This window comes from Lampetra planeri, chromosome 56 (assembly GCF_965212315.1).
Source record: "Lampetra planeri chromosome 56, kcLamPlan1.2.h2, whole genome shotgun sequence".
Classification (NCBI taxonomy): domain Eukaryota; kingdom Metazoa; phylum Chordata; class Hyperoartia; order Petromyzontiformes; family Petromyzontidae; genus Lampetra; species Lampetra planeri.
Genome location: NC_136162.1, coordinates 3,218,975 through 3,239,818, shown reverse-complemented (window position 1 = coordinate 3,239,818; position 20,844 = coordinate 3,218,975). Strand labels below are relative to the sequence as shown.

The following is a 20,844-nucleotide window of genomic DNA, read 5'->3' as shown; positions in this document are numbered from 1 at the left end:
TACGTTGGCCGTCGAGAAGTCGGATACTCCGATGGAACCGGGACCGACTGACGGGGTTTTGAATCTGCCGCGGTCTGTCTGGATTCGGGAACAGATGATGGACGAGTCGTTGTTGTCCATGCGGAAGCGGTCTATGAGGGACAATGGGAGTCCGAGTTCGGCTGTGGGGCCGCGAACCGCTCTCCGAGATGGTCTGCTTATGTGGCAAGAAGGGTTCCAGGAAAGCTGGCGTGTGGTGGTACCAACGTCCTTGCGATTTGAGTTGATTAGAACTCTCCATTGTGACACACTATTGCATTTAGGGGTGCAGAAGACTCTGTTGACGTTACAACGTCATTATTTTTGGCACGGCATGGCGACAGATGTCGTAGGGCACGTGCGCGCGTGCCCTGAATGCGCCCGGCGTAAGCCGCCTAAACATCCTTATGTGCCGCCTCTCCAGTCGATTCAGGTGTCTCGAGTCAATGAATTGGTGGCACTGGACATATTGGGACCCTTCCCACCATCGGCGAGGGGAAATAAATATTTGCTGGTAGGGGTTGAGTATCTCTCCCGTTGGCCGATGGCCTGGCCGTTGCCCAATCAGTCGGCCGCGGCCATCACCGACGCCTTTTTGTTTGGGTACATTATGGACAAGGGGGCGCCTGAGAGACTCCTCACGGACCAGGGCCGAAATTTCTCTTCTAAATTATTGGCTGAAGTGTGCGCAGGCCTTGGGACTAAGAAGATACGGACATCTCCATACCATCCGCAGACGGATGGTATGGTTGAGCGGCTGAACAGGACATTGTCTGCCATGCTTTGCCATACTGTGAGTGAACAGCAATCAGATTGGGATCTGCACATCCCCGGAGTGCTTTCGGCGTACAGGATGACGCCCCATGCGGCTACAGGGTATTCGCCGTTTTACCTTATGTATGGTCGGGAAAACGTGCCTCCGGTGGATGTGCAATTGGGTACTGGGGTGAAGGGACCTCGTAAACTACTCCCTGAATACATTCAGGACACGGTTCGCCGGGTTACGGAGGCGCGGGAAAACACCCGCGTGGCTACGGCCAAAGCCCAGGCCCGGAACGAGCGGTATGCTCGGCGGTCTGAGGGGGAGTGCCCCTGGAAGGTGGGAGACCTGGCCTGGCTCCATTGCCCGCAGGTGCGGCCGGGGACCTCTCCTAAATTGCACAAACCTTGGCATGGTCCTGTGCGCCTCATTGAGGTTCCCAATCCACAGTCGGCGCGCGTTCAGATTGGTTCTCGCCGTTGGTTTGTTCATACGTCGCGGTTGAAACCATATGTTGCTCCCCTACGTGATGCGTCATCTCCCAATGTTGCCTTGCCGGGGTCTGTTGCTGCTGACTCTGACTCTTCCCCGCCTGCGTCCATTGATCTTGCTAGAGCGCCTGTCGTACCTGTTCCAGACAGGCCGACCGTGACACCGCGGGGCAGGAGTGGGCCTGTTCGGAGGGCGCCTGCCAGGGCTGCGGGACCTTCAAGCCCGGCGACCCTTCCGACCCCGCTGCAGGCGCATTCGCGGAATACGACCAAGACTGATTCGTCAGGGACACGAGACGTCGGTGGACTTCCAATCGCAGCAGGGGAATTACCCCCTGTCATTTCTCGTGTTCCGTCGCGTCCCCGTTCTACAAGTGGGCCGCCGACCGTCCGGGACGGGCCGGCGACCCGCACTCGTTCCAAATCGCTTACGTTTCGTTGATTGTATGTTGTTATTGTTCTTGTTCTTGCCGTCGTATTTATCGCATGCTTTCGTACGTTCGTCGATGTTACTTGTGTTGTTGTTCTTGTTGTTATATTGCATGCTTAGTGTCCTTTAAGGGGGAAGGTCGGTTCACCGCATTACGCTTTGGTATTGTTCAGCCGAGGTCGGCTGGGTTTTTTCTATGGGGGAGGGTGGTGTAATGCGGGCGAAAGCGACCTTCCGGATGTGACGTCACGAGGAGGCGGAGCCAGGTGACGTGGGTGAAAGGTAGGGGGTCCTTAAGCGGGTAAACCGGAAAGAGAGGGCAGTCGGGGTGTGAATGGAAAGGTGTGGGGCCACGCGGGCATACGAGCCGAGGGGGCACCGTCAGAAGCGGGAGCCAACCCTGGGAACAGTAGGGAGCTACTGGGAGGTGTAAAGCTGCAGATAGAGATAGGCAGTAAGGCTGTGTGTGAGGGGCAGCGGGGTGGCTGCCAAGAGTCGCAGGAGCGACGAGAAGGCGAGACAGCACGGGGCTGTCAGAGCTGCAGCAGGAACAGCCAAGGGAGCTGTGTGAGAGTACAGCAGCGGAGCTGCTGTGGGGCTGCAAGAGCGACAAGAACAGCAGCGGGGCTGCTGATGTGGACTGGAGTGACATCGGAACCAGCACAGAGAGAATAAGAGAGACAGCCATGTGGGAACGCAGTACGGACCGAATAAAGGACACTGAGCCAGAGATCGTGGTCAAGTCTTTTATTACAATTCCTTCATGCATTATGCAGGGTGCTTCTGGAGCCCTGGAGCCCAAAGTTCTCTGAACTTTTGTGATCTGCCACGATACATTTAATCCCATTCTTCTTGCAATGTTGTGGAGGAGTAGTGTGAATGTGTCAGGCTTCTCAACAAAACAAGGCCTGCGTCACCGGCGTAGTCGAGGTCGGCGAAGTGGTGCCGGCCGATCCTTACGACCTGCGTCGATGGGCCGATATTATAACGCGAAGTATCGCACAGCGGGGCGGCTGGCGGTGAGGGGCAACCTTCCGGCAACAGATCCGGCAGCCCGTTGAGTTGCCGTTCATCACAAACACGGGTGCCTCTTCTCATGCTCACGTCTCTGTCGTGCAGGGATTCCGGGCGGCAGTGGGCCTAAGGGCGACGGCGGCTTCCCTGGCTCTCCCGGCTTACAGGGACCTTCGGTAAGGCCCTGCCACATCTCCCCGTCGTTACCTTATCATCATTACCACTTTGGTAGAGTGGCGCAGAGGTCAACTTTGGCATTCGGTCATGGATGTTTGTGACCAGAGAACTGGACAGAAAAAAAACGAACAAGACGCTGAATATAGTTGAATGCAAAGGATCCTTGAGTTGTCATGGCAGCCGAAGGAGGGAATGAACATCCAGCGGTGGACATTATCATTCAAAACCCTTTTTCAGGAGGATCTTGTCAAGTTTTCAAAGTAGGGGCCGGCAATTGCTATGTGTTGGCAAATTCAGTAATTTGCTAATTATTTTTCAAATTTGGGCCGTGGCCTACATTTCTTCGAAATTACATCATGGGGTCTTGTATTTTACAGTTAATACGCGCTGCAGTTATAACCAGGATGGCCTGCCGGATTCGAACCACAAACTTCTATGACAAGAGCACAGGCGTGCCACCGCCGTGCCGTGTAATCGCCCAAAGCTGATGATGAAGATGATGATGATAAAAGGGAAAGAGTCAGTCGTAGGGCAGATTTGTCACTGACTAAAGCATCACCCCCTCCCTTCTGCTCTTCCCCCATCAGGGCAGCCCAGGGGTGCCGGGCCGCCCCGGGGACTCCGGTGAGAAAGGGGAGCCAGGGGAGGCGTCCTCTCTCGAGGGGCTCGCTGGGGACAAGGGCGAGCCCGGCTCGTCGGGGATGCCCGGGAGTCCGGGGGCCAGTGGCCTCCCTGGCCTCGACGGGCAGCCTGGGAGCCCAGGCCCAAAGGGAGACCCGGTGAGTGGGTGGGTCGGTGGGTGAGAGTGAGTGAGTGAGTGAAGTTAGTGAGTGAGTGGGTGGGTGGGTGAGTGAGTGAAGTGAGTGGGTGGTTGAGTGAAGTGAGTGGGTGGGTGGGTGAGTGAGTGAAGTCAGTGGGTGGGTGGGTGGGTGAGTGAGTGAGTGAGTGGGTGGGTGGGTGGATGAGTGAGTGAGTGAGTGAAGTGAGTGAGTGAGTGGGTGGATGGGTGAGTGAGTGAGTGAGTGAAGTGAGTGAGTGAGTGGGTGGGTGGGTGAGTGAGTGAGTGAGTGGGTGGGTGGGTGGATGAGTGAGTGAGTGAAGTGAGTGAGTGAGTGGGTGGATGGGTGAGTGAGTGAAGTGAGTGAGTGAGTGGGTGGGTGGGTGAGTGAGTGAATTGAGTGGATGAGTGAGTGAGTGAAGTGAGTGAAGTGAGTGTGTTGATGGGTGAGTGAAGTGAGTGAGTGGATGGGTGAGTGGGTGAGTGAGTGAAGTGAGTGCAAAGGGCAAACATGAATGCTACTGTGGCGGAAGAAGAATAACAAGCTACTGAATCAAATTCTCCGCAGTTGAACACAGAAACTTTCCAGCAACTGGCAGGGAATATAACCTACCTCGCGGTCCAGCGTTTGGTTTCTGTAAAAATGTTTTGGCGCCGCAAAAACTCTGCACCCTTCGCCACGTGTCCCGACACTCGTCGTCACGTGCCCCAACATTGTAACATTGGTCAGAATATGTTTTTATGCTGCCGGAAACCCACGAGCTATCAAGCTCTTTTTCACACGTTGCAACCACAAACAGTACAAAGACACGACATTATTGCAAGGTGCAGGAAAGGCAAACTAATCACCCCAAAAACATACAAATAAAACGAAACCATCCCCAGTGTGCAGACAGTGCAACTACACCTGGGCCCACAAGCCAGAGGTGCCCAGGCACCTGGCTACGAACGGGGGGGGGGGGGGAGGCGAAATTTGACAGGGGGCCCCATTTAATAATTCCCTGTGCCAGGGCCCATGCCAATCACACACTGATGTGAGCACCTGATACGTTTCCTGCGTGTGACTTCGTTGCTTTGAGTTCGTTGTCGCGCGACATCCCACGTTATGCAGACCAGCTCTGTTGCTTCTCCGAGCCAACGTGTTGCTGAAACGTTGCAGTCAAGCGCAAAGGCCTTTTACCAGCAATATATTCGGTGGCCAAGGTGTGACCTCTTGCTGCGCTGGAGGACCTAACAGTTGGGTTCCTACCGAGACAACCTCAGTCAACGTTTTACAATCCCAGATCTACGTGAACAGGTGAAGGCGCGGCCCTGCAGTTTCTTGCTTCTGCCGCTGGCGACAAAGGTCGCCAGCTTTATTTTCCAAGCTGGCCAGGTGCGAGTACCCACACTTCACCCCACCGCACACCGCCCGCCGATCTACGGACGTCAGTCCCAAACATTAAGCGATGACAGGCGATCGCAGTGTCTCATCGTCGCTCGTGTGGCCGCCCCTGCCGCCGCACAGGCCCCGTTCGGATTCAAGGGAGAGCAGGGCTCCCCGGGCGGCGCGGGGATGCCGGGGACACCCGGGGAGCGCGGCCCCCCAGGATCTCCAGGGTTCGGGCCCCCGGGGCTTCCAGGGCAGAAGGGAACCGACGGAATACCCGGACGGGCCGGGATGGAGGGACCGACCGGTGAGTGTCGTCGTGTGTCTTATTAACACACGCTTGCACACGCTGGCACACGCTGGCACACGCTTAACACTGACACTCACTAACACACACTGACACACACAGGCGACTCAAAGGTAGAGCAAGCGGCTCACAATTGGTACTGGATGGAATGGATGCCTCATCTCATGACACGACACCGAACCTCCATCTCTCCGCGGCAGCCCCCACCGTCTGGAACGCGGCCATCATCATCATCGTTATCATCGTCGTCGTCGTCGTTATCATCGTCGTCATCATCATTATCATCATCGTCGTCATCGTCATCATCATCATCGTCGTCATCATCGTCGTCATCATCGTCCCCGCTGCTGCTGCACATGCACAGCAGCAGCAGCGTTCAATCCACACCGACTTTACTAAGAGCCACTTCAAGGCCCCACCTCTATCTCCTGGCTTTCAAGCGACGCCAAGCTTGGCTCCCGCACCTCAGAGTCATGCTCATTTATGTCCGTGAAATACCGTTCCCGTTATAGATTGCATTATTATTGTAGCACAATCAGGAATAGAATTGGGCAAACAAAAATAAAACTGAATACAAATCCCATGTAAATGAGGTGGTTGGGTGTCTCGGAGGTCTCCGAGCCAACACCCCTGAGACCCTGAGTGTGAATTCTGAGTGTGAATCCTGAGTGTGAATTCTGAGTGTGAATCCTGAATGTGAATCCTGAGTGTGAATCATGGATGTGAATCCTGAGTGTGAATTCTGAGTGTGAATCCTGAGTGTGAATCCTGAGTGTAAATCCTGGATGTGAATCATGGATGTGAATCCATATTCCACCGCGAGTGATTGAACTGGGCCCCCAAGTGTCCTGAGTTGACGATCTCAACCTGGCCACCGATGGCTGAACAAACCTCATGCCCCCTCCCCCACGTCGTGTTCTATAAATGTTTCACTTAATTTGCCTGCATTCCAGCTCTGAGAAGTCATCACATTGTGTCGGAGCGTCGTGCGATGAAACATTCGGTGCAGGGCATTGAAAGTTCGGATTAAATATCCTAAATACCGCCTCCTGCGCGCACCCCTCCCCGCTGTGTCCAGGTGGCAAGGGGGAGCCAGGCAGGACGCTGGGCCAGCCGGGATTCCCCGGCCTACCGGGCTCTCCTGGGGACGTGGGGCCCTCCGGCTCCCCAGGTAATCGCTTCTCACCCCCCCCACCACGAACCCCGCGGTGAGCTCCGCTCTGCCAAGTCGCTCCATGGCTGCGCGATTGAGCGTCGAGTTCATTTGATTTGTTATGCGGATGGTGCTGATGTCGTCAAGGAGCATAAACCATCAACGCCGGTCATCTTCGCAGCAGCAGCAGCGGCGTTTGGCTAGCCTTCCGAAATAAAGACGGCGGTCACCGCATCACACGGCGCTTTCAGATGCGTTCTGCGGACGTCTGGAATGCTCTTCCTGACGATTTTAGAAAGCCACCGGAGCTATGCACTTTTAAATCATCTAGATTGAAAACTAATTTCTTTAGAACTTATTTTTTTCTGATTATCAGAGTTGGCTACGTATGGTACTAAAGAAGTTCAACATATATACATGCCTTGTAGCCAGTTTCCCAGCTATTTATTAACAAACTATTTTTTATTTTACCAGGTAAGGCCCACTGAGCTGTATAGCATTTTTTTCAGAAGCGACCTGCCCACAAGTGACAGCTCAACGAAGTGGCTTATCGCGTGACATGTATAGCAGCCAAATTCTCGAAATAACGGATGACCCAGAGAAAAATCCACAAGACCACGGGGAGAGAGACGAGCAAACTCCAAATATACAGCAGCAGGCGTCAGGGTCTGAATCGATCCTGATGGTGTTGCAGGAAGTCTAAGTGATACGTTCCCGATTGTCCCTGTAATCACAGTGGTAGTTTCGTAGGTCCCAGCCAGTGATTGACACCGTGAGCACAGCAGCAACAACAGAGACATCGACGTTTTGGAGAACGAGTGCAGCAGGGTCCTGCAGGAATATTTCACAACGAACAAACGAGGTATTTAACGGTCGTGAACGAAACACGCGAGGTAAGAACAACAAAACAACAAACAACAACAAAACAACAGCGCAAATATAGCATGATGGCAAATGGTGCTAGAAAAGGTGAGGTACACGTGCAAGAAAGCTGCTCTGTGTATCTTAGTCTGACAGTGACGCAACGAGAAACAAGACAGTGAAAAGGTGTGGGAGGCAGAGGTGCCAGGTACAGGTGCAGGTGTGAGCTCTACCTTTTGGTCTCATAGGGAAATAACAACGGGCAGGAGGCCCAGAGTCGAGCCACGTGACTCTGGGGGTGCCGGACGGGGGCGAGAGGATCGAGGCGGCCGGTTTGAGCTCGATGTCCGTGTTTGCCGCAGGCATGCCGGGGATCCCCGGCACCCCGGGACTGCAGGGGGAGCAGGGGGTGAAGGGTGACGCCGGCTTCCCCGGGTTCGGGATGCCGGGGGCGACCGGGCAGAAAGGTGAGTGAGGCCGCCCGTTACTGCGCGCCACGCGATTGACGCCGCCATGCTCTCTCTGCGCGAATGAAAATCGTACGTGTGTACGTTGAACCTCTGTCGCACGGTACGTAGCCAACCGTGCTCGTCAGAATTCAAGCGGAGATCACGGGGTCGTCCGTAGGAGGGCTTGGGGCCCAGGGCAAATCCCACCGTGTGGGGCCCCCGATCGATGCCTTCAAACTAAACCAGAAGTTTTACATCTGACACCCGCGACATCGAGACTCAGGGCCCCCCAAAGCGTGGGGCCTGGGGCAGTCGCCCCAATTCGCCGTACCCTAGGGTGGGAGCAAAACTGATTTTTATACCGTGGTCTTTTTTTATTATTTACCACGGCTTCTGAGCGCAGCCCCAAAACGCCAGTCGGCCAGCAACAAACAGCACAATTGGCCAGAGCATTCGAATCACAACAACAGGCTTCGCGCCGCTATTTCGCGCCGAGCCTAACGCGGCGGCGGCGACCTTGGCGCTTGCCGGCCGCCACGCCAAAGCTTGGCTCGGCGTGGCCCCCCGCTCATGGCCCGCCGTTGACTCCGAGTTTCCTTCCACGTGGCCGTGCCGCAGGCGCGGTGGGCGTCCCGGGGCCTTCGGGAGGGTCGGGCGCGGTGGGCCGGCCGGGACAGGACGGCACCCCAGGGCAGTCGGGCCCAGCGGGACCCAAGGTGAGTGGCAACAAGAGCGGAGCGGAGCCCTGCCCCCGAACCCACAGCGCGCATCGCGCGTGCGACGCTGAGTCTGCGTGGGCCTCGCCGCGTAATTCCACGGCGACGCCACGGTGTTGAGATGTTAATTACCTCACCTGGTATACTGGAGGTCGTGGGTTCGATCCCGACCTTGCCGTCTGCTGTATATTTGGACTTTGCGTGTCTCTCCCTCTCTGGTCGTATGAATTTTTCTCCAGGTCTGCTATAAATTTACATGTGAAAATCCACTTTGTTAAGCTGTCATTTGTGGCCAATTCACTTCTGAAAAGAGCTATGTAGCTCAGTGGGCCTTATCTGGTAAAATAAAAATAGTTTGTTAGTTCATAGCGAACGGCAAGTGACGGCGATGACGTTTGGCGAAATGCGCAGCGGCTAATCGGCTGGTAATTGTGGTGCGGTGTGAGCGCCGAGCCAACGGTGCGCGGCGATACAACTTTCTCATCTGCGCCTATCAAGAAAGAAAGTAGTCTGACGGTCGGGGTTTTTCAATGAGAATTTGGCTGAAAGGATTCCGGCTTGAGCAGACCATGGAAGGAAGTATGTTCCCCCCCTGCTAGTTTGTGGAATTAATAAAAATGTCCGAAGTTAATCTCCTTCAACGGGCCATCCACCAATCGGAGCGATGCACTGTTTACCGTGACAGTTACGAGGGTACGGATCTGCGTCGTTAACTGCACGACGCCAAGAGTACGATACGAATACAACAATTGGAGATGGGAAATGTGTTGTTTGAAAGGCGCACCCAGTTTCCATTGGGTTGCAGCTTCACTTAAACTCCCCTTTGCACTCTCTCTATCGTGCGGCATTTGAAATACAACTGACAACAAAAATAATCGACAGTCGTGGGGACGGCCTCAGGAGTGGCCCTACGTCCTACGGCGCCCGTGCCGTCCGTGCGAGCGTACCCACGGTGGGCGGCGGGTGGTTGCGCGACGAGCGGATCGCACTTCGCCGCGTTCACGAGAGGGCCACTTCTTTCCCTTCTCCGTCCATCGCCACTGATCCCTCGTGCGTCTCTTCAACGCGCAGGGGGAGTCGGGCGTCGGAGCGCCGGGTCTCCGGGGACCACCGGGAGTTCCGGGCCAGGGCGGGTTGCCGGGCACGAAGGGGGAGCAGGGCTCCCCGGGGCTACCGGGGATGCCGGGCCGGCCTGGCATGGACGGCGTTCCCGGAAGCAGGGGTAAGAGCCCCCCTCGACCCAGCCCCATGGTGTGACCTGGTGTTTGCCGGGCGGCGGTGTGGGCGACGCTGCACGTGGCCCGTGGCCCAGCGCTGTGGAGGCAGCAGCGAGGCTTTGGCGGATCGCCGTGCAAATGTTGTGAAGCTCCCTTCCCCGTGGTTGTCGAGGAGGTGCCGTAACCCTGCCACCGCCAGGAGAAGGCGGTGCAGCAAATTTGGACCCCCTCCTGTTCCATTCCGGCGCGTTACAAGTTGCAATTATCATAAAAGGGGGGTCACGGACAATAACGCAGAGGGGTACGATACGGTCAACAGCACGAGTGGCGATACGATACGATACGATCGGCTTCTGCCTCGCGCTCTCACGCGACCTTCAAAGCACTTGCCCCAACAGTCTGTTAAGACTACACGGGGAATCTTTGTCTTTTAACCCTTGCGATGTGCCGCCTGGGTTCTGTCATGCGCACAGGGGAGGGGGGGTCTCCGGGCATCCCCGGGCACCAGGGGCTTCCCGGCCTCAAGGGATTTGGACAACCCGGATCACCTGGCCTACCCGGCCAACCTGGTCCGACCGGCAAGGAAGGTCAGCGGCCCGCATCACCCTCTCCACGCATCGTCCACATCGTCCCCTACACCATCATCATGGACTACATTCTCACTCGTTGCATCATAATTAACAACATCATCAACGGCACCATCATCCTTTACATCATCATTATGATCAACTCCATTGTTACTCATTACTTCATGATTAACGACATCATCAACTGCACCATCATCAACTGCACGATCAACTTCACCGTCATCGACCACACCATCACACATTTGACACATTGTCATGATACGAAGTCACCATACTTTTCGTCTAATTTTTACCGTCCCGTTTGTATTGTTTCTCATTTATTTGTCTCACTCCTACAGTTTGGTTCACTCCGTTAGCGTGCATGTAACCTTTGCACGTGCAGGAATTTGAAAGAACAGTACAACAATAATAACGATTGATTGCAGGTTCTCCTGGCATTGCTGGGAGCAAGGGTGACCCGGGACCTCCGGGCCTCGACTTGACCGGGCCTCCCGGCGACAAGGGCAGCCCGGGCTTCCCTGGCGTGCCAGGCCAGATGGGGCCACCGGGTCCCATGGGCATCCCGGGGAAAGACGGGATTCCTGGATACTCGGGTGAGTGGGGCGGCTCGCCCGTCGGCGTGCGGGTGATCACGCTGAGACGAACGTTCACCTTCGTCCGCGGTTCCAATCGGAAAACCTTTTGACGACAAAAAAAAACAACAACGCGGCTTCTACGGAGCCCGCGCGCAGCTCGGGACAGCCGCCGCCCGCAGCGGCTCCTGTTTATGCAGAGGTGGAAATGAGCCAGAACGCCCCGGAACGCCCCGGAACACCGTGGAAGGAGTGAAGATTTGAACCAGACTGCATCGTTCCGAAAGGAACCAGGGACAATTGTAGTAGCGGCGTGTAGTGTCTATATGTACCTGTAAAGATACCTGTATATATATCTATATGTGTATATACCTGTCTAAAAATATACAGGTATATATCTGTGCGTGACCGTGCTCTGTGTACCGTGCTCTGTGTGCGTCTTCTCTCCCCAGGCGCCAAGGGGGAGATGGGGGTCATGGGAACTCCTGGGCCCCAAGGCCCCGTGGGGCAGCTGGGGGCTCCTGGCCTCGCTGGCCCCACAGGTGACCACTCCCCGAGTTCAGTCAACCGACACTCGCCATTCCCCGTTGTGCGTGCCGTCCGCGATGGCGCCTGCGGTGGTGGTGCTGTTTGTTCTGCGGTGTCCGCGGTGGATTTGCCGGGCGGTGTGTGCGGGGCGGTGTGCGTGGGGCGGTGTGTGCGGGGCGGTGTGTGTGAGGCGGTGTGCACGGGGCGGTGTGTGTGCCGGGTGTGGATTGCAAACTGTGCGGTGGTGTTCCTGACTCGGTCACTTGTATTTCGTATTTTTGGTAAATGACTCAATTATAAACAGAATGACGGACATGCACCACTGCCGTGGTTCAATGGTCAGCACGCGCGTGGCCGGTTCGTTGAGATTTCCCGTCGCGGCCTTTGAAACAACGGCAGCAGAGTTTTCCAAAATCCTTACCGCCTCTATCGACCCAGCGGTGTGAATGGGTACAGCCGCAGTTAGTCGATGGGCAGGCCGCGTGCGGAGGGGTAGTGCGTGGGTACGGCCGCCTCTTCCGATTCACCTGCCAGTCGGCGTGGAATGGTAGAGCTCCCTCTAACGGAGGCAGTCATCATCACTCACTGTATTCCACCCCTCCCTCAAAATTCACTTTCTTTGCCGAGCTCAGCCCACGACCCCCCCTGAATCTCCCCTCATAATCACTACCGTGTTCCTGCTCCCTCTTCCTAATCCCATTACATGGCTACCACTCATTCCCCATTCATCCAATCCATTCATCATCATTTGCTTTCATCAATTTAGCTTTTACCTAATCCACGCATCGCAGATTCGCCCATTACTTCCTCTCATCTGTTCTCCACCATTGCATTCACACGTACCATTCTTAGTTATCCTTAAAGCGCCTTGGCCAAGGCGCTATATAAATTGCGTTAAGGTAAGGCTCTTCCGCCAGCAGTGGCCGTGAGAGAGCAAACGAAACGCAGTGCTGCACCTTTACCTTCGTTCGGCCAGACACATCGGTCGGGATTGCCTCTCTCTCTTGCTCAAGACGTGCTTCCCGCTCTGATGCAGGCAACGCGGGTCAGCCCGGGCCGTCGGGCGACGAGGGACACGGGGGCACCAAAGGAGACAAGGGGGAGCGAGGACTCCCTGGGAGCCCCATGACCATTGCCGACATGCAGCTGCTGCAGGGCCCGAAGGGCGAGAAGGGACAGGAGGGTACGAAGCCACCGTCGTTGCGTCACCACCCGTTGCATGCGGTGCACCCACGAAGATCGTTCGTGATCGATTCTTTGGTCGTGTCACGTGACGATCGGGACAAATGTTTCTGCAGTTCTAAATTAACTCGGGAATTTTTCATTTTCGCTGTTACGTGGACAATGCATATGATGATGTTAATCGTTGGCCCGGGTACATTTGATTTAAATTTGAATTTGCGTTTTGTAATGGTTAATATCTAGTGTAAATCTAATTGGTTGTTCGTGTAAGGTCATGACACCTAACTCAGAAGCTGGGTCAGGTGACACGGTTAATTGGGCTTACACTGAACGGAATGAACTAGAAACCGATGGTATTGGTCATGATGATGAGTTTGTACCATTACCTGACTACTGGGTACGGTGGCTAGAGGAGTATTCTGTGTATTTGCGTACGAGTACCTTGTGCGGTGTGTAAACATCGCCACTGGGGAGACAAAGGCGTGGTGCATGCCCTGTGTGTTGTGTCGGCCCTAATGGGTGCCCACTATCGGCACTTGCCCCAACAGCCTGTGAGGCTGCACGAGGGATCTTTGTCTTTGCTTCTGTCTTGTCCGGCTACGTGTGTTTACTGTCACACAGGGGATTCGGGCCAGGCCGGGCAGAAGGGATCACCGGGACCTCCGGGTTTGCCGGGGAACCCCGGCGCCGAGGGCCTCCGTGGCACGGACGGGAGCGCAGGTGAGCCGCGTCGACATTGTCGGTGACGTCGATGCTGCGGGGAATGCAGCAAACGGCGTGGGGGGCGTATGGTGCGAGAGAGCAGAGGTAGTGCTCCGGAGACTACCCGCTGTAGTCTACAAAGCGATGCACCAGGGTGCCCTGAGTGTTTTGAATGTTTCCTCGTCGAATTATCGCCGGGACAGCTCGGAACACTTCGCACGCGATAGGCGACTCACATCGGCGACTCATCTCAACGCATTTTTAAAGGGCACCCCCAGTGTCAGCTGTCCCTGTGTGGCAAAAGGCGGCTCAGGACCTGGTCCGCAAGTCGGTCTTTAGTAGACGGCGATGATTGCAATGTGCAGCCTCCATTGAGGGATTTGTGGGTACACTTCTAGTCCTTGGCAAATCTGGGACTGTGTCGCTGGCACACAATGGCCTGCATTTTTTCGGATGACGTCAGGAGATCTCTTAACCTCCACTGTAGCGCAGACGGAGCATGTTGTTTCACGTTCAGACACCCCCCCCCCGCCCGTAATCACCAGGGCGGTATGCCGGATTCCAACCGCGAACGTCGACATGAAGCGGCGAACACGCTCTCGCCGAGTCACGCCACCAACCCGTGATGAACGAGAGATCTGAGATTCTTCTCTCTGTCGTCTTCCGGTACAGGAGGATCTCGAGGCAACGCGCGTGAAGCAGAGAGAGACGCGTATCATGGCCGGGGGGATGTTTGTGGCCCTGAATGAAGCTTCCAGGCTCTCGCGTTGTTTTTGTAAAACGCCCCAAAAGATCTCAAACACGGCGGCGCGTGGGCGAACTGCGGCCAAACGCCGGCAAGTCTCAGTCCCCAGTGCGACTCGCGCGAGTCCTTTGGTCCTTCATCTGGAGTGTGCGTGCGTGTGCGTGTGTGTGTGTGCACGACGTGCTTGTGCGTTTATTTCAGGGCCCAAGGGGAACCCGGGTTCTGACGGTTTCTCAGGGCAGCCAGGCACACCAGGCCAGAAGGGCTCCATGGGAGAGATGGGCCTCCCAGGTAAAGGCTGAACCACCCACTGCGATGTGTGCGCGGCGGTCCACAGTGATCGCTCCGATGAAACATCCCACGGACTCGCTTCACTACTTCCAGACCCGCACGCAACTCCGCCTACCTCTTCCACGCACCCGGCATTAAACCGTATTCTCGAGCGTGACGAGTTGACGACCTCACTTTATAAGGCCTTCACGACTCAAACCGTGACGTGGATTGCGAATTGAAAGGTTACGGGTTCGATGGCCTTTACCCGTTTTGCACCTGCATGCATATTGCAGTAGGTGACAGATATGTCCAGTGGTCGCTGGTGTGTAAGTGGATGTTGTGGGGAGCGGCGGCGCAGCGGTTAGCGCATTGTGTTATCAACCCGGCGACCCGAGTTCCATCCCCACTCACGGCCGATAACAGTGACGAATATATGAATTGCGCCTGGATCTCCCATAGGTCAACTCAGCCTCAATTGTGTATCTGGTGATTTGTCTAAACAACGGCACTGGGGAGACAAAGGCAGCCGGGCATGGTGTCGGCCACCCACCCCCATCACGTGCTGCACCAGCCTTCATAATAGGTGCTACTCGCTAACAGCACTTGCCCCAGCAGCATGTTAAAGTCTGCACGGGGGATCTTAGTGTGCGCGTGTGCGCGTGTGCGACGTTGCAGGACCCAGTGGGGTCGTGGGGAACCCTGGTCCCCCTGGGAAGCCAGGTTTGCCTGGCAACCAGGGGCAGTTGGGACTCAAGGGAGACAAGGGGAACTCCGGCGTGCCTGGGATAGGAGCTCCAGGGCTGCTCGGAGTTCAGGTGAAGTTCTGCAGCCACATTTCAGACCCTGGTCTGCTCTCGGCAAGCGTATACACGTGCGTGTGTGCGTTTGAGTGTGCGACCCGAGCTCGATTCCCGGTCACGGCCAACACCGGTTGACGGGTGCGGTGCTGGCCACCTACCCACCCCCTCGTGTGCCGTGCTGACCTTTATAGGTGCTCGCGAACATCGCTTGCTTCTTTCGTCTGTTCAGGCTCTACGGGGGATCTTTGTGTTCGCGTTCATACTGAATGGGCAGCGGCGGTGCAGCGGTTAGCGAGCTGCGCGACGATCTCAGTGACCCGAGTTTGATTTCCACTCACGGCCAACACTAGTCGCGATCATCTGAACCATTCCCGGGCCTCCTCTAGGTTTACTCATCCTCAACTAAGTACCTGGTGCGGTGTGTAAACATCATCACTGGGGATGTTAACACATCTTAGTCACACCATCTCCATGTGCATCTTGCCAGCATTCGTAGGTGCTCACGACTCGAGGGGATCTTTGCGTGTGCGTGATGTGTGAACGTGTACGTGTCTGTGCATGCCCCCTCCCGCCCCACGCCCAGGGAGAGCCGGGAAAGCCGGGTCAGCCAGGGGCTCCTGGACTCAAGGGGTCCACGGGCCTACCGGGGATGCCCGGATCTCCGGGGACAGATGGCCCCAAAGGAGATGCGGGCATCGGTGGCCTCCCAGGTAGGGCCCACGAGGCCTGCGAGGCACCTGTCCCTGTGTGTCTCCACGTGTTTACATGCTGTGTGTGCGTTTACCGATCAAGGCCAACATTGGTGACGAATCTCTAAACCAGTCCTGGGCCACCTCTGGGTCGACTGGACATCTTTGAGAAACAGCTTCATAGCTCATCGGATTTCTGCAGGATTAATGAAGATAAAGACCCAGCCATGAATGAGTACCTGGTGTGGTGTGTAAGAACATCGCCGCTGGGGAGACAAAAGTAGTGTGATGTGGTGCTGGCCACCCACCCCCTCGTGTGCCGTGCCGGTCTTCACAGGGTTTTCGCAAACAGCACTCGCCCCAGCAGTCTATTCAAGGCTATATTTGTCTTTGTGTGTGTGTCTGCGCATTTGCAGGAGACAGTGGCAGGGAGGGTCCCAAAGGACAGGTTGGGCTCTCAGGCAGCCCTGGTCAAGCAGGCCCCCCTGGGCTTCCAGGTACCCACACACACACACGAGTATGTAGGTATGTGTCCTCGCCAGAGCGCCTGTGTCTCCACGGGGGGTTCAGGCCGTCCCCCATGCTACGGACTCTGGACACAATGTGTCCCAGAGAGGAAGAAGATCGTTGATCGGATTTTGAGTAAAAAACGAAATGTATTGTATATATGTAAAAAAAATGTTTAATTGTGTGTTGTTTATCACAAGTCAAGAAGTATCTAAGTCTGTGCTCTCGGGCGAACAGTGGCGGCACTGTCCTTGGCCAATCCTGGCCCGGACCTGGCTCATAAACTCAACGAGCCAAACGTTGACATCCCACTCAGACCGGGCAGCACTCACGTGCACGTTATTCCTGCACATTGGAAGCACGGCCGTTGTTGCCGTCCATAACTCGAGCAAACATCTCTCGATCACAGTCAGACGACGCCGGCACACGGTGGATCCGACTTGTTTTGCACGACAACGGCGCATAATAAATTACGGTTAATACACCCGCGGTAATGACCAGGGCGGCTTGCCGGAATTGAACCGCTAACCTCTGCAACAAGCGATGGACATGCGTTGCTGCTGACCCATGATGGAAACGTTGATGATGATGATGATAGGAGTGATGATGATAATGATGTTGATGTTGTTTACGAGGTATCGGAGGACAGCCGGGGTTTCCTGGTTCTCCTGGCGAGAAGGGCTCCATCGGCAGAGACGGAATCCCCGGCACCATCGGCAGCAGAGGGGATCCAGGTGCGGACGAGCGCACTTCCGTTCCGTTATTTTGTTTTTTACACGCGGTTGCCGAGCACATTGGCCCCAAGGCCCAAAACGTGAAGCGGCCAGCAACAAACGGCAAATGTCGAAGTTGCACTGAGAGTGTCGCCGTGAGCTCAGGTCCGCGCTCGTGTAGTGAAGCACGATCCTTGCCTATAAAGAAGTCGAGGGGCTCTATGATGGGGGGGGGGGGGGGGTGTGGCACCATGGCGGGGGGCTGTGGGGACGGGACTCCCGACTCGCGGTGCTGAGTGTGAGCCTTGGACGGAGCCACCCACTCCTGCAGCTCGTGGGTGTGCGAGGTGGAGTGTGGGGGCAGTTGACGGGCAGCCACGGGGTTGTCAGTTGGGGCAGTTAATGGGCAGCCAGCGTCAGTTAGGGCAACGTAGGGAGTAGGAGAGTAGATCCACAAAGGGGTGAAATAGCAGTTGGGGGTAAGCTGTTTGTGAGAGCTCCATAGGAAGTTATAGGATAAATAAGTAAAGGAGTGTAAACATCAAGTTTACCGATTGTTAAAATTGTGAAGTAATATATTTGATCAATTTATGTTACCCATTCTGGGTGACGCAATAGACACGATTGTCGGCATCTTCTCTTGCGGTTTATATATATTGCGACGTTTAAGCGATGCCACACAGGCACTGACTCCGCTTGCTGTGTCTTTCCCTGCGCAGGGCCTCCTGGCCTCGGGACGCCTGGGGCTCCCGGTTCACCTGGACACCCCGGTGAGACGGTTTTTTAAAGAAAATTCTTGATCGGTCGACAGACGTCCGTGCCACCTCGGCACGCGACGAGATCGTTCCGACATCAACATGGGTTTCCTCCCGCATGTAAAGCTCTCGGTAATTTGTCGATAACAGCTGGCACAGTGAACGGCATTCACGGCTGCCTCTGTGCATCCTCCTTTGCCCCCAGCGTGGCGAATGGCAGCACTTCCAGTGCGGATATAATAGCTCTTTTTCAGAAGTGACCTGACCACATATGATAGCTCGACGAAGTGGCTTGTCACGTGGAACTTTATTGCAGCCAAATAGTCTGAACGCTTGACATTGATTGTAAATGTGGAGGGAAAAACCGGAGGACCCGGAGAAAAATCCACGCGACCACGGGGAGAGAAACACACAAACTCGAAATATAGAGCAGCAGGCATCAGGGTCGGAATCGAACGCACAAACTCCCGTATACCAGGCGAGGTGGTTGACATCTCGCTACAGTGGCACCCACTAATCAAGCGGTATCAATATCGGTTTCCTGCTGCATGTAAACACTCATTCATTTGTCAATAACAGCTGGCACAGCGGACGGCACTCAAGAGTGCCTCAATCCGTCCCTCGTGACCCCGCCTGGCGAGGGGCAGCACTGCCTTGGCTCAGCGCGGATCTAAAACTAAACAGGTTTTCTTTTTCTTTGGGTATTTCGGTAAAGTCACGTAGATAGAACAATAAAATAATGAAGATGAAAAGAAAGTGATGACGATTGCTTGTGCTGCGATCGAAACGTCGTGAAAATGTTATTATTTTTATTTACTTTATTTTCATTTTTATTATTTTATTGTTCGATCTACGTGACTTTCCCGAAAGACCCAAAGAATATGAATTCCTGCAGTCACGAAAGCTTTAAGTCAAGGTTATATTTTAGCAGCTAAGGCCCACTGAGCTCGATAATAGCTCTTTTTCGGAAGCGACCAGGGCACAAATGACAGCTCAACGATACTAAAAGCGGAGGGAAAATTTGGAGGACCCGGAGAAAAATACCCGCGTCCACGGGGAGAACACACGAACTCCAAATATACAGGCGTCAGGGTCGGGATCGAGCTCATGACCTCCTGCATACCCGACAAGGGAGTTAACATCTCGGCACCGGAGGTGTAAACGTTGTAACCTGCACGTTTGGAACTATGTTGAGATAGAGATGAACGCACAATTAGAGAGCATACGCAGGTCAGACGCAGGGTTCCGACTGTCAAGAAATGCAAGTGGGTTTGGGCAGGATGTGTCGCTCCAAGAGATGCTGGCGGGTGGTGACGAATAGTGGAGGGGTGGCAGCCATGGAACGGAACGTGTTGGAGAGGATGTCCAGCCAAATGAGACGGAGCGATGACATCATCTCCTCTGCAGGTGTCATGCGGATTGTTGAAGTTATAAAGCCCCGAATTCCGTGATGTATCTCTCCGCTCCGTTCCCTGCTTCTACACGGAACCAGTCTGAAGCCTCTAAATATCGCGACCCCTCTCTGCCCCTCTCTCCGCCCCTCTCTCTACCCCGCCCCCCCTCCACTATCATCACCGTTACACCAACGCGTCTTGTGCCCCCTTCCTCCGTCAGGCGAGAAGGGCGACCCCGGCATTCCTGGCCACGTCGGCCCGCCCGGGATGCAGGGCCCCAAGGGCGTAGAGGGACAGAAGGGATTCCCCGGGCCATCGGGCCAGCAGGGCCCTGCGGGCGCTCCGGGCCAGGTCACCGACGGTGCCAAGGGGAACGCTGGGCCGGCCGGGCTTCCTGGGCTTCCCGGTGCGTGAGGCTCCGGCCCTAACGTGGCCGTTCTCATCCTTGCTGTTAGCGCAGCCCCCCCCCCCCCCCAAATCAATGCCACTGCTGCGCCCCCCCTACCCACCCATCCACCCACCCACCATTTAAAACCACCCACCCCCCACCCACTCTCCCACCCACCCACCTCACCCCCTACCACGCGAGTAGCGATAGAAGAGGGGGAAGGAGGCAACTCACCGCTGGCGAGCGAGTGACTGCAAGGAATCTGTTTCGTGGTAAATTAATCGAGGAGGGGCTCGTGAAGGGACGCTACTGGGTAGTTGGAGGCAGTCGCCCTCCAGCAACAACGGAGGGGGGAGGAGCGACGCTCACAACAACGAGCGGAGCGTCGGGTGGCTAAAGCACGACCAGTTGGCACATTCGGGGGCACAGGTGGTGCATCAGCCAGTCATCTCGGTCGTCTCGGTCAGTCGACTCGTGGCACCTGGGTCTGCCCCGTGACCTCCTGCCAGCGGGCGTTCGATATTTCACGTGGCCTCAACGTGCACATAGCCTGGCACAAGCGCCGTGGTGACGTCAACGCCACTTAGTGGCGGATGGCGGTTGTTGTTCCTGGAGTGAATCGGTGAGTGCTTCAGCGTTTAAGCAACCGCCCTGTGAGTCTAAATTACTTCCCTCGTGTTTCTCAACGTCTCTCTTCTCTCACTCACTCTCCCTGCGGTGGCTGAACCGCAGGCCCCGAGGGGCTGACTGGCTTCCCAGGGACGCCTGGAGTCGGGGGGCAGAAGGGCGAGCAAGGCAGCCCTGGCAGCCGGGGCTCCTCTGGGTTCCCGGGGCCCCCCGGCGAGTCGGGCCCCCCCGGCCAGCTGGTGAGTACCCCCCACACGGGGGGGGGGCATACAACTTAGGGGGGGGGGGTGGGGCGGGTGAGGACACACCGCACAGGCAGTGTTACGGGAGCTTGAAACGAGTGAGGGTTGGTGGACCACGCAGTTGTTGTGAAACTCCCTTTGCGTGGGCGTCGAGGAGGAGGAGCCGCACCCTGGCTCGCCAGGAGGACACCGGTGAGGTGTTGTGTGTGTGGTCATCACAGTGGGGAGCATAACTGGTGCATCTTCCAGACATCTCGATCAAGTCAACCCACGGCACCGGGGTCTGTCCCGTGACTTGCCGTCAGCGGCGGCCTCGGCCTGAAAGTGCACCTAGCCTGGCACGAGTGCTGTGATGACGTCACCGCCACTAAGTGGGGTGGAATGGCGGCTGCGATTGTTG

General features: G+C 55.9%; 1 protein-coding gene across 1 annotated transcript in view; it reads left to right on the top strand.

Annotated features, from left to right (window-relative positions):
• LOC144735692 (uncharacterized) overlaps positions 1-20,844 on the top strand; it is a 99,855-nt gene that overhangs the window by 64,993 nt on the left and 14,018 nt on the right. Inside the window, exons 24-43 of the mRNA XM_078618170.1 lie at positions 2,819-2,889; positions 3,478-3,669; positions 5,176-5,344; positions 6,423-6,515; positions 7,721-7,825; positions 8,426-8,523; positions 9,595-9,745; positions 10,214-10,327; positions 10,753-10,920; positions 11,352-11,441; positions 12,464-12,610; positions 13,231-13,329; positions 14,258-14,347; positions 15,005-15,144; positions 15,713-15,839; positions 16,235-16,315; positions 16,961-17,059; positions 17,758-17,808; positions 19,408-19,593; positions 20,308-20,441. Coding sequence (XP_078474296.1) covers positions 2,819-2,889; positions 3,478-3,669; positions 5,176-5,344; positions 6,423-6,515; positions 7,721-7,825; positions 8,426-8,523; positions 9,595-9,745; positions 10,214-10,327; positions 10,753-10,920; positions 11,352-11,441; positions 12,464-12,610; positions 13,231-13,329; positions 14,258-14,347; positions 15,005-15,144; positions 15,713-15,839; positions 16,235-16,315; positions 16,961-17,059; positions 17,758-17,808; positions 19,408-19,593; positions 20,308-20,441 — 2,405 coding nt within the window. The remainder of the gene's footprint in view (positions 1-2,818; positions 2,890-3,477; positions 3,670-5,175; positions 5,345-6,422; positions 6,516-7,720; positions 7,826-8,425; positions 8,524-9,594; positions 9,746-10,213; positions 10,328-10,752; positions 10,921-11,351; positions 11,442-12,463; positions 12,611-13,230; positions 13,330-14,257; positions 14,348-15,004; positions 15,145-15,712; positions 15,840-16,234; positions 16,316-16,960; positions 17,060-17,757; positions 17,809-19,407; positions 19,594-20,307; positions 20,442-20,844) is intronic.